This window comes from Kogia breviceps, chromosome 7 (assembly GCF_026419965.1).
Source record: "Kogia breviceps isolate mKogBre1 chromosome 7, mKogBre1 haplotype 1, whole genome shotgun sequence".
NCBI lineage: Eukaryota > Metazoa > Chordata > Mammalia > Artiodactyla > Physeteridae > Kogia > Kogia breviceps.
The window spans coordinates 45,969,491-45,982,844 of NC_081316.1; the positions used below are offsets into that span (position 1 = coordinate 45,969,491).

General features: G+C 37.4%; 2 protein-coding genes across 18 annotated transcripts in view; one reads left to right on the forward strand and one right to left on the reverse strand.

The window, feature by feature from the left end:
- Positions 1-432: 432 nt before the first annotated feature.
- On the reverse strand, positions 433-3,203 carry JRKL (JRK like). The gene has a single exon (XM_059070692.2). It carries the CDS (start codon positions 2,555-2,557, stop codon positions 986-988), a length of 1,572 nt encoding a protein of 523 aa, XP_058926675.1. The 5' UTR covers positions 2,558-3,203; the 3' UTR covers positions 433-985.
- Positions 3,204-3,266: 63 nt separating this feature from the next.
- CCDC82 (coiled-coil domain containing 82) overlaps positions 3,267-13,354 on the forward strand; it is a 30,311-nt gene continuing 20,223 nt past the window's right edge. For 2 of the 17 annotated variants that reach the window (XM_067038237.1, XM_067038244.1), the window contains exons 1-5: positions 3,285-3,368; positions 3,645-3,831; positions 5,520-5,691; positions 8,184-8,917; positions 9,622-9,832. In XM_067038237.1, coding sequence (XP_066894338.1) covers positions 8,198-8,917; positions 9,622-9,832 — 931 coding nt within the window. In that variant the 5' untranslated portion in view covers positions 3,285-3,368; positions 3,645-3,831; positions 5,520-5,691; positions 8,184-8,197. Of the gene's footprint in view, positions 3,369-3,644; positions 3,832-4,988; positions 5,692-8,183; positions 8,918-9,621; positions 9,874-13,354 lie in introns of those variants that run through there. The other 15 variants (XM_067038248.1, XM_059070691.2, XM_067038243.1 and 12 more) reach the window with 12 other exon arrangements.

Consider the following 13,354-nt stretch of genomic DNA (forward strand, 5'->3'; position numbering starts at 1 on the left):
TTTTCATATCAAATAAAAGGAGAAGGTATGATGAACTTTTTCAAATTATAGACATTTTCAAGTGCATAGTAAAAAAAACCAAAAACCAAAAAAGTTTCAAATACCCAAGATATTCCCTCACATATAGGGTGGGAGCTCACATCACATGTAACATTATAAAACCTGTACTATAATTAGATGAATAAATAATAAACCTATGCTGTTATCCAATTAATAATATAATTTAAAAAAAGACCCAATTAAAACAAGCCTATTTATTCCCTTTGTATAAATAACCTAACGTTCCCCAAATTTTCAACTCCCAGTTTCCACAAATGAATAGGTCAGAATATCTTATATATGATTTCCAATAGTTTTCTAATTTAGCAATCACTTACTGTATTTACTTTACTTCCAGAAAAATGTCCCCCCCAAACAAATGTAAGAAAAGCATGATTTCTAAGTTACTTTATTAATTCATAGATCAGTTTCCCCTTCATTTTGAACTTCATTTTGAATTATTATAGATCACCCTGAAATCTAACAATATAGATATTTCTCATTCCATCAGTGTATACAAATATACAAAACAAACAACCACTTAAGAGGGTTAGCACAAAGAGAGATTACTGTGGCAGCCCTCACAAATCAAACAAAAGATTTCAGGAAAGTGCTCAATCTGTTCACTGTTACCTGTAACTTCTGCTGGAAAATTTATGGAATGCCACTGTCATGGAAGGGATAATTGTAGATCTACAAAAGTGAATACATACGTATGTGTAATTTATACCTATACAGAATCAGCTTCTGATTATCTACACAGATAAAGGGACAAGAGACAAATGCTGCAAAACACATAATCCTCAAACCACTTCAGATACATTTTTTGTATCTGTATTTCACAGCGCTGTGTCTGAGAATTCAGAACACAAAGAAAATTAAGCCATATTGCAGAGGTCAAGAGTTACACAATTACCAAAACAATGGTAATGCTGATATGCCGTTACTAACTTGAGTTTGTCATCTTCTGTTTATTTCTGATGGTGGCTCGAAGTTTACGTATCACCAGTCTATCAGGCAGAATCATATCACCTTGTTGTTCTAGATAATCCAATAAATTTTCAGTCCATTGGAGAGCAGCTGCATGATTAATATGTTTCTCTGGAATCAGTTCTATTTCCTCCTCCTCATTTTCACTGGATTCGTCTGTCTGGCCTTGTGCTCTTCTGATGATTTCACTGTCAGTTAAGACTTCATAGCCTGGTTCAGTACTGTCCACTTCAAGCCATTTTTCAATGTTCTCAGGAGTCACATTTTCCAATCCTTTGGTGTGTTGTAAAATGGTAGCCACAGCAGCCACTGAGGTATCTTCTTCATCAAAGTCCAGGCTTTCTTTTTCCTCTATGGTAGGGAGAATCTTCTTCCATGCTCTGCTAATGGTAACTGGCTTTACTAAATTCCATGCCATTGCTATTTCATAAAGTGCATCTAGCAAAGTTAGTTTCTTCCAGAATGATCTCAGGTCATTGCCTTCTTCCAAGTTGTTCTGGAGAAGACCTGCACGATAGTTTCTCTTCATTGTAGCTATGACTCCCTGATTTGAGGGCTGAATCAACGAAGCCACATTAGGTGGTAAATATTTAGCAAATATTTGGCCATCATCTGACCTCAGGACGTTTTCATTTGGATGTGTTGGTGAATTATCCAACAAGAGCACAGCCTTTTCTTGTAAGCCTTTGGATCTTAAGTGTTCACGAACTTGTGGCACAAAGATCTTATCAAACCATTGTCGGAAAATGGAAAGATCCATCCATGCACCTTTTTGGCTGAAATAAGAGACTGGCAGGTTTGAGGTGTCAATTGACTTGAAGGAGCGAGGTTTCTTTGCTTTCCCCACAACACAAAGCTTAAGTTTGTGTAAACCTGTTGCATTGGCACAACACATGATAGTGACTCTTTCTTCAATTGACTTGTGCCCAGGGGCTGTGCATTTACCTTTGATTACTGAAGTCCTGGAAGGCAAGCATTTCCAAAACAGTCCAGTTTCATCTGCATTGTAGATCTGTTCCGGTTGCAAATTCTCTCGTTCAATAAAGTCTCGAAAGTTGTTGCAAAAATCTTCCACAGCTGTCTCATCTCCACTTAATCTTTCGTTTCTAATATTAATCTCTCTAATGCTGTGCCGCTGCTTAAAACGAGTTAACCAACCGGCAGAGGGGTTAAAATCACCATCCATTCCCAAAGCATAAAAGAAGAACTCTGCCCTTTTTGCACAAATTGGTCCAGACACGGGATTCCCTTTTGCTCTTTGCTGGTTGAACCATTCCAGCATTGCTCTGTCCAGTTCCTCATACATGGATGGCTTCATAGATTTCCTCTTGGCCAGAAGACTTGTGGAATCAGAACTGCTTGCATAAGTTATAATCTTTTCCTTATTTTTTCTTATATCCCGAACTGTTGTCTCGCCAATTCCATAAATCACCGCCAGTTGTTTGGAAGAACCCCCATCTTCAAGTTTCTTTATTATATCAAGCTTATCTTTAATAGTTAACACCACACGCTTCCGTTTCCCCGACATGGTGAGGCTCTGGGACTCAGGGACTCACCCCAGACTCACACGGAAGCAATCCTCTAAATCCTGCCTTCTCTCACAGACTCACTTTAACACAGCCTTACACACTCAGTCTTTCAACCTTACCAGGCACCTGGTGGCCCTGACCCCTTCCCTGGCTGGGCTTGGCTGGCAAAGAGGCGGCACAGGACGATGAGAGGGGCGGAAGTCTGAGAGAACAGGCCTTTAACTTTAAATGGGCAGTAGAGGAGGCCCCAAGTCACCGCGGATAATCCGGATTACGAACATTTGTTTTATTCCCCCAGTGGCCGCGAGAAAGAGTATAACCCCACCGTGACCACAAGCCTCCTTCACGCCCAGATCCCGGGTCAACGGCCGTCACTAACCCCCGCCACACCCCAAAGTTACAGCAGAGAGCGGAAGAGCCAGGGAGTCGGGGACTGGCCCCCTTCCCCAGAGGGACGGTTACGTTGGATTCCTTCCCCAGCAGTCAGCCCCTTCCACCGCAAGCCCCACTTCCCCGCGTTGGCGTACTTAGCCTACACAGTCCTCCCCGTTCCTCACTGCCCGCCGAGCCCCCTCTCCCCACCTCAGTTGGAACCAGGACCCCGTAACGCTCCCTGCCTAACGCGCGGCGACAGCTCCTCCCCCGGCCACACGCTCCCGGAAACGCCCCCTCCCACCGCAGGTCCCGCCCCTCGCCCCTCCCAGAGGCGGGACTTCCCCCCGTCCCCGGAAGGAGGAGGAGCGTCGCCAGTCTGGACTGGGTACCTGGGCGGAAGCAAAGGTGGAGGCGCAGGCAGAGGAGATTGGAAAGGTGAGGGCGCTGTTGCGGTGGGGGCCAGCTCGGGGCGGGGACTCGCTCCCTCTCCGGCCGCTAATGCTTTATTAGAAGGGCGGGGGTAAAAAATTCCCGCCGGCGCTCTCGGGGTAGGCGGGACGGCTCCCCTCCGCGCGTCGCTCCACTTGCGGGCCGCCGGGGCAGAGCTGCAGTGGGCGTGGGCGGGGTGCCAGTTCCTTCCACGAAGGAGAAGTGGGCTGGGCTAATGCGCGGGGCTCCGCGGGTGATTTCGCGGGTTTCTGGCTTTTCCAGATCCTTGTTTGTTTTCTGGGGGCCGAGCTCCTCTAAGGTCCGGGGGTTTGTGACGTCCCGCGCACGTCATCGCGAAGCTCTGTCAGAGGGTCCCGTTTCTTAGCTACGGTGCCTCCTCCCTCCTGGGGGTGAGTAGCAGACGGGTGGGCGATCTGCGCCAGGTGTCAGCGTCCCGCCAAGGAGACAGGTTTGTAAACATAAAAATGACTGTGGTGTTAACTCCCGAGAGGCTCTGTTCCTTCCTAGGCTCCTCATCCCTGCTGAATTTAGCGAACCATCTTCAGTGTTACAGATTTTAATTAATACTATAGTTGTCGGAGATGGCAAGCTGGCAGGATCCACTCTATGCGAAATTGTGGAGTACTAAATCGTGATTCTAAGTGGGGGACATTGGCTTTCCTCCCTTTACGTTTCTTCATATTTTCCTATTTCCCATTTCTGTTTTGTTGTGCTGCCCTGTTTTCCAGGCAATGGCAGAACTATGATAAATGTATGCACAGCAATGCGATAAGAACAAAAAAAAGAATCATATTCTGTAGCCCTTAAATCATGTATTACGCGGGCTTGTTTTGGTGTCCCAAGTAATCTCGTCAGATTGTGAGCTCCTTGGGAGCAGAGACCATGTTGTTGAATTCTAGAAACGCCACAGCTCCGAGCATGTGCTGGCACATAGTATACATTCAATGACTGTTTCTTTGGTTTATTAAGGTTTCCTCTCCAAACTGTCATATAAAAGGAAACATCAAGAGGGGTAATGTTTTACAAATAGGATGTATCCCTTCTGGTGGAATTTCAAGTAATGGCTGGGGTTCCACTGCCCTTCAAATTTTTAAGTGTAAACTACCACCTACATTGTTCATAGGGCAAGTCGATGATTCCTAGAATGAATCTTTTCTTGATGAATTAACCTCAAAGTCTAGAATAAAGGATATTTCTTCTGATGAGAAATTCAGGTGGCATCAAAGTACCCTTTTTAGTTGTAGAGTTACTGTGCTAGAGAAAGAACACAAGCCTTATGGGTTATCGCCTTGACATTCTTTGGCATAACTGGATAGTATGTGCTATTTACATGATTTTAACCATGAAACACAAAGATGTGATAGTATTGATCATCTTCATTCACTTATTTAATGCTCTCTTTGTGGAGTCTCTGTTTTTCTCTTTGCCTAAAGGTAAGGTATCATTAAAGAAGCTTGATTAAACTTTCATTTCAAAAAATTGAGTGTACACTCAGCATATATAGAACTTACATCCATTTGCATGTATTATTTTCTGAATGAATTCTAATGATCCAGAGATATTTTACCCATCACCCTAGCTTTATCTTCTCATTTCTCTCCTCAGGTTCAGTTCACTCACCTTTTCCCTCTGTCATCCTTCTTCCCTCCCCAGCTCACGCAGTAAAAGTATCCACATTTAAAAAGAGGAGCCAACATAATCAAATTATCTTCCTTTTCAATGACAGATTTTTTGACATTATTGATATAAACAGCAATTTTGAAATATAAGAGACGCTCTGGAAATTTGGCAGTTGGCCGAATGAAATTTGATTTGTTTACATAAAATTTGCCTCCTCAAACATTCAATACTGCAGCTTTCCAAAATAAGTTTTTTCTCATCAGAGGCTGCCTTTCTTTGGAATCTTTACTTTTTGACTCAGTGGGGAATCCCTTAAATTTTGTGATCAGTGTCATCAGTAAGGTGGTAGAGGGAAGTCTGCAAATTTTCATCTCTTTTGCACATTCTTTTCTTGCCTGTTAGATAAATAATTTACAGAAGTTTCTGGCCTAATTCATGTGCACTAAAATTCAGTTACATAATTTTAAAAGCATGTTTGTAAACTCTTAGTCAAACTATTTTAATGATTGTTTTCAGAATCTAAAATTTAGCCTGAATGAGAGAAAAAATAATGACTTTTTGAAGGCATAACTTTTCCTACCTTGTACAAATATAATATTGGCAGCAGTCATTGTGTAGCACTGGATGGGGAATCAGGAGACCTGGTTTCTAATCCCTGCTCTATCACTAACGAGCTGTGTGATCTTCGGTAAGTCATTTAAACTCTACATCCTTGGCTTTGATTTTTATAAATGAAGACAGATAATATCTTCCTTTTAGGATCATTGTCAGGATTTTAAAATATATTTGAAAATGCACTGAAAATTACTATACATATAGCGTTTTTTAATAGCTAAACTCTGTGCAGTCATAGGTATTTGAATAGTGTGACATTCTTAATCATTTCTATCATTGTCATAGGAATCACCTCTTGAAACGATAACTGTCTTTTGCACATGGTATAGTTTTGTAAGATAATCATCTAGTGTGTATGAAACTGCTTTTGAGTACTAATAAAATCATCTTTCACTTTAATATTCCTCCTGTCCATACTTAAGTGTATCTACTGAGGCCATATCTGTCTATTGTTTTCATAAACTTGTTTTCATTATTTCTCCCAATTCAGACAGATTTATAAAAAAGCCTTACCTTCTTATTGTAGTGTAAAGCACATGCACAGTTAGCTTATGCAAATTTATAACTATATATGCTTAAAAATACTTCTTTGTACTGTATGGCTTCAAAATATAACCTGCCTAGTTTATCTGGTGTTTAATAAAAAGAAAAAAAACAGGAATCTGTTTAAAACCTGGAAGAGAAACTGGGGGGACATATTTTGTAGCAGTATGGTATTCAATAATCCATACTTTGAAGAGTAATATAGAGATCTTTAAAAAGAGTAATTTTGACCACAGTTTTATTCTTTGCTGATTTTAATATAAACCTTCTGTAAAATGCAACCTAAGTGTAATTTCAAATAGCAGAATATTTGGTCTATGGACTAGGATTTGGTAGATCACTGTTACAGTGCTGAACGTATCTTGTAGCAGTTACTGTCATAAGGTCGCCTAAGTTATAATTTTTTGTGTATAATTTTAGCAACTGTTGTTATTCTGATTTTATATGAGTTGTTACCATTATAGAAGCAGTCACATTGCCTTATAAACATAACAGAATTTGTACAATGAAATGGGTGGTATCTCCCCCCCAAACTAAAAATATAATCATCTTGGGAAGCTATAAACTTGGTTCAGTAACACTGCCATTGCTCCAAAAATTTTTGGCATTCTAGTTTTGGAATTACCATCAGAGTTTGCAGCACATTTAAAAAATATCTTTAATAGTAGTTAATCTTCATCTTTTCAAATTGCCTTTCATTTCTGGAAGCTCGTAACAGTCCCTTATAACTAAGACAAGTGAATAATAAAGTGGATATTTAAATGTCTCTTTGGGACAAAAAATGAAGTGTGATTATTTTCATATTTTTTGAAAATAACATAGAAAATCTCCAGAATATTCTGTGCCATGGTGGAAATATTAGAACAATCAGCCTCATAATATGGTTTCTTTGAAGGAGACAGCACTCAATTGAATACATAAGTTCTTATATGCGTATTATGAGGTCATTCTCATTGCATCATGGTCATATTTCTATTTTCCTTAGCAATCACAAAAGTACATATATGTTACTGTTTTCTAGTTAAATTGTCTCTAATTGTTCTTTTACTGTATACTTGTGATAATTTTGATGGAGTTCACCCTTTTCTGAATCAGGAACTTAGATCATTTGTTTTCCTTCCCAATACCATGCTCAGCTTCTCCATGAAACTTTTCTGTTTTTTCACCTATGTTACTGGATTATTAGTAAGTTTTCCATTGGATTATATTGTATCTTTAACTTTTAATGGATTAAAGCCATTGCCATTTTACTAAAATATATGGAGGCTGAAATCTTGGTAGATAAGTTATCGCTCAGTTTTGCACTGTTATCTATTTTATGTCACTTAGTACTTTATAATTTTCTTCATATAAATGTTTAACTTTTATGTTATAATTCACGTAATTTCTCTATTCAGAATCCTTCTTTGCTTATGGGAGGAATCATTCTGTAATTCCACCCTACCTTTCTATACTGGTCTCTTTTTTCCAGCATAAAGCCTTTTTTCACACCTTTTTGTTCACACTTATTTACTAAACATGTCATGTTCATTCTCAGTGCCAAAGTTTTGACTTTATCATTTTCTCCTGAAATCCCTTTGTCTTTAATTCTTTCTGTTCAAATTTAATCAATTCTTCAGCAGTCTGTCATCAGATCATATCTGTTCAATAAAATTTTCAATGAAACACTTGCTGTTCTGATCTTCCTGCATGTTTACACTTTTGTTGCAGTTATTTTTTTATTACTCATTTGGTACTAAATGAATACTACCTTGCATTTTTTAAAATTATGAACCTCTTTCAGTACAACGTACAACATAATTCAGAATAGATGTTCATAGGATGATTTCATAGATGTTCAATAAATTATTTGTTGCATAATTTGTTATGCAAATTATGCAGCCATCTTCACTCAGATATTTCATGTGATTTTACCTTTGTGAACCATTTAATAACACCAAGTAAATATAGCTTGAACCATAAATGCATTCATTGTTGTAATCTGGTTGTCATTGTTATATTCCTAATAACTTTATTTTGTAGAAGCTTAAGTGAAAATGGTACATATTAGAAGACATGAAACGAGGAAAAATTCTAAAACTCAAGAGTGTGAACAGAAATCTCGAGTGGATTGGAGGCGGACTAAAAGAAGTAGTCTCTCACAATTATGTGATAGTGATGATGAGCTTGAGAGTGATGAGGAGCTTGATAGTGATGAAAGTGTTGACAATAATGAAAGTGTTGACAGTGACGAAGAAGCTGATAGTAACAAGGGGCTTGATAGTAATAAGAAGCCAGAAAATGAAAGAGAGCTTAAATTAATTAAAGTTGAAAGTGAAGGAAACAATAGTAAGCATCTCATTAACACTGGCAACAGTTCAACATATGAAGAAGAAAAGAACAAAACCAAACATGGAAGTATTGACTTACCAGATCATGAAAAGCATTCAGGTCAAGAGGAAGATGATCTCAACAAACACTCTGGACAAATAACAGAGGAGGATTTAGAAGAAGAACACATCAAGCGAGGGAAGAGAAAAAGAATCTCTTCTGTGATGTACGACAGTGATGAAAGTGACGACAGTGATATCCTAGTTAGAAAAGTGGGCGTTAAACATCCGCGTAGAGTGGTTGAAGATGAATGTTCTTCAGTGGAGATGGAGCAAAAAGAACCTGAAAAAACTTTAGCCTCAAGAAAGCGAGAACAGCTCCAGAAACTGCAAGACCTCTCAAAACAGAGATCTCATCAGAGACGCAGTAGTAGTAGAGATTTTGAGGTGTGTTATATTTTATTGGTTTTGTTACTGTTTTTAAATTTTTATTTAAAGTGTTTTATAAAAATCAAAGGGCTGAGTCTGTTCTATTTCACAGTAATTCTAAAATGTATTTTTTAGTCAAGTTTCGTTGAACATGTTTGATTGCAGTATAGTATCTAATCATATTTTTTTATGAGCCTCATTCTTTCACTCTTTTTTAAAATTGAAAGACTTTTTAAAAATTTGGTCTTTCCTGTTTTTAATTTCTACTTATAATCTTAATGTCGATTTTAAACATTTTATTTCACTTACCAGGGTATATTATCTTCTTCCTAATTTCAAAAGTTCAACATTTAGGGCTTCCCTGGTGGCGCAGTGGTTGAGAGTCCGCCTGCCGATGCAGGGGACACAGGTTTGTGCCCCGGTCCGGGAAGATCCCACATGCCGCGGAGCGGCTGGGCCTGTGAGCCATGGCCGCTGAGCTTGCGCGTCTGGAGCCTGTGCTCCGCAAGGGGAGAGCCCACAGCAGTGAGAGGCACGGGTACCGCAAAAAAAAAAAAAAAAAAGTTCAACATTTAACATGACAAGATTTTTTTGACCTGAAAATATAAAATTAATTTCTACAAATCATTTTTTTATTTTGGATTTAATCTTTTAATTTCACATCCATACTGACAATTTTTTAAAGGTACCCTTTACTAAAAGGTATGTTTTAATTTAATTAGGACTCTGAAAAGAAATCCTGCCCAAGCAGTGATGAAAATGATGATGAGGAGGGGGAGGAGGAAGATGATTATGAATATGATGAAGATGGAGATGATTATATTATTGATGACTTTGTAGTGCAAGATGAGGAGGGTGATGAAGAGAATAAAAGCCAACGAGAAGAAAAGTTGACTACATCACAACTGAAATTAGTAAAACAGAATTCTCTTTGTAAGTTAAATATCAAGAGAATGTTTTATGACTTGTTCTAATCATGATATTATACTAAGTATCAAATCAGCCTTTTACTATCATGTTCTGAATCATTGATTAGGGACTGTGGTTTCATTTTCAGGTAAATTTGTCTAATAATAGTTTATTTTAGTGGTTTTCAGAGCCCTTTACACCCTGAAAAATAATTGAGGACGGCAAAGAGCTTTTGTTTCTGTGGGTTATATCTACCAACATTTACCATTGTAGAAATACAAAAGAGAAATTTTAAATATATCTTAATTAAATGACTTAAAATAACTCATGTAATGTGATAAGCTCATTACATGTTAATATAGATAACATTTTTCTGAAAAATAACTATTTTTCCAAAAAATGAGAAGAATGGCATTGTTTTACATTTTAATAAATATATTTAACGTCTAGCTTAACAGAAGGCAGCTGGGTTCTTATGTCGGCTTTTGCATTCAGTCTGTTGTGATATTTTTTGATATTAAATTAGATGAAAGCAATTTTGTTTCACATAGATAGGTAGCTGGAAAAGGGAGGATTGTTTTTAAAGCATTTTTTAAATAATTGTGGATATTCTCATTTCACACCACACCAAAATTCAACAAGTAATAGTTTCTTAAAGGTTAGTTTGCAGTATGGAATGTGAAAACATATGAATGAACTTTTAGTACTTACATTCCATTCCATTGGTCTGTCTTGTAATTTGAATGGATCTTTTTTTACCCATGCATGATTTTGTAACATCATGCACTGATCATTTGGAAAATATTGGTTCACTGGGTTATGTAGCTCTTCCATATTTTGACACATTTCATTATACAGTATTTAAGAAATCACATTCATTAATATCACCACCAATCTCATCAGAAGATTCTTTAGGTATTGGGAAGTTGTCAAGCTCATAGTAACAAATAAAAGTTTTTCAAAATTCTAATTTCTACTCAAAAATCTGTTTTTTATCTTTGGTAACAAATACTATGAGTTCTTGAAATGACAGTTTCTCTTTGTTCATTTTTGACAAAATATTTGACAAATGCCTGAATAATATAGTTGGTCAATAGTTCTCTCAAGTAAACATGGTGTTTCAAGTAAACCTGACAAATGAGGCTTTTTTAACTCCCAACTCAGTTTTTCCTCAAAGTACGATATTACACTTGATATGCAGCACAAGTGCTTTATCCATACTTCCCATTTCATCTCACTGAATACAAAAAAAGGTGTATACTCAAGATTCAAGATTTAATAAAAGTAATAATTTTTACTGCTTCATCTAGGACATTCTTAAGTGAAAGTAGGTTTTTTACTGAATGCATAGCAATGATTATAATGATTACTAGTAGTTTGGTTCTATAGCCATGATTCATGTTAAGGGGTCAGCTGCCTTATCCATAGTTACTTTTGCAACATCATTGAAAATGTCAACATGGTGAAACAGCAGATAATTATCTTAGTGTTATTGCTTTGACCTCACTGATCCACTTAAATGGACTAGGAGACTTCCAGGGGTCTACAGATCACACTTTGAGAACCACAGGTGTTATCTGGCCTTTTGAAGTGACACTCAATGAAACCTATCAGGAAGTTAGAATCTCTTATATTTTCACAATGAAAATATAAATAATAGGGCCCTGAAAATTTAGAATGTCTTTAAATATGTATTATTGTTCTGATCCCTATAGTTTTACATACATTTAAAGACTTTTTTATGGTGTTTTACAACTCTGGTAAAACTGTTGGATGAAAACATTTTTTTTTCCTTCAAGAATGCATTTTTTCCAAAAAAAGGGCATATTTTCTAAAGGTAAGTATAATATGGTTCAAATTAAATACCATGATTTATATAAATTAGTAGATTGAGGTATGAATCAAATTTCAAGAAATTTATCAGTTACAGAAATGCCATTGATAAGCATCTGTGTATTGAAAGTTAATGACTGTTTTCCTTACGTCAGTAGGCACTAGTTCACCTGCCATCTGGACATTTGAATCTCAGGAAAACTCAATTAGGAAGTGTCCCATCATTCTGGATATTAATATCTAGAATGTGATAGAACATTTACTGAGAGATACCCATTCATAAACACTCCTATTAATTAATGAAAATAAAAGTCCCGCACATGGGAACTATTTTAACTTTCTTCTCTATCCTACACTTTTATGCTTACTTTTGTTTTTTTAAGGGAGGTTTTAGATTTACTGAAAAGTGAGTAGAAAGTACATAGAGTTCCTATATAACTCCTCATTCAGAGTTTCCCTGTTATTAACATCTTGGATTAGTTTGGTACATCTGGTGCAATCGATGAGCCAATATGAATACATTATTAACTGTAGTTCATAGTTTGTGTTGGGGCTCACTCTTTGTGTTGTACATTCCGTGGGTTTGAGAAATGTATAATGATGCAACAGGTATCCACCATTACAATATCAGAACAGTTTCACTCTCCTAAAAATGCCTTGTTCACCACCTACTCATCCCTCCCTCCCTCCCACCCCAGAACCCCTATCAACCACTGACCTTTGAAATGTCTCCATAGTTTCCCCTTTGCCAGAATGTTTTATAGTTGGAATCATACAGCATGTAGCCTTTTCAGGTTGGCATATTTCACCTAATAATGCTTTTAAGTTTCCCCCATGTCTTAATGTGCATGATAGCTCATTTCTTTTTATCACTGAATAATATTCCATTGTATGGATGTACCACAGTTTGTCCGTTCACCTGCTGAGGGACATGTTTGGTTGCTTCCAAGTTTTGGCAATTATGAATAAAGCTGCTATAAATATTTGTGTGCAAATTTATCTATGGACATAAGTATCCAACTCATTTGGGCAAATATCAAGGAGTTCTGTGCTTGCTTTTACTGTTGAGCATCTCCACCTTAGAAGGAGATGTACCTCATTTTTTATGAAATACATTTTATCTTATGTGTTTTTAATTGAAGCTTCTCCTTCTGGCTCTGTCCTTACAAGCTCTGTTTTCTCAACTTGTAACCATATTAATGCCTTTCCCCCCTTGAGTTGGCATGTTCTGTTAGCCATCAATCTAAATCTTGCCTTTTTGTTCAAGTCTCCCAGTAACTCTGCAAAGCATTGTGCTCAGACTGTTATACCCATCAATCCAGTGAAATTGCTCTCACCTAAGTTAGTGATAACTTTTTAGTTGCCAAGATGCACTTTGGTTCTTATGTTAACCTGATGCTGCTGTGTGCTTTGCCACTAACCGTTGACAACTCTCACTTTCAAAGTTCTCTTTTTCGCTTCTTGCATTCCCCTTTATAATATTGCTTTCCTCTTTTTCCATTTGCCATGTAAATATCGATGTTTGTAAAGGTTCCATCCTCAAACTACCTTCATTTTGCTTGTGCTTCAGGCAGTCTCTGTCTCAACTTCAGCCCAATCTATGGGGAAATTCCCAAACTTTTATTTCCAGCACAGATTTCTCCATAGTCTTAAGGCCCAATTCTTAAATCTTTTTATTGAACATTGTCATCAGGGTGTCTTTCAGACATCTCA

Bases quoted from the DNA above. Each gene is read 5' to 3' on its own strand.
- JRKL (XM_059070692.2), bottom strand. From the start codon at position 2,557: ATGTCGGGGAAACGGAAGCGTGTGGTGTTAACTATTAAAGATAAGCTT.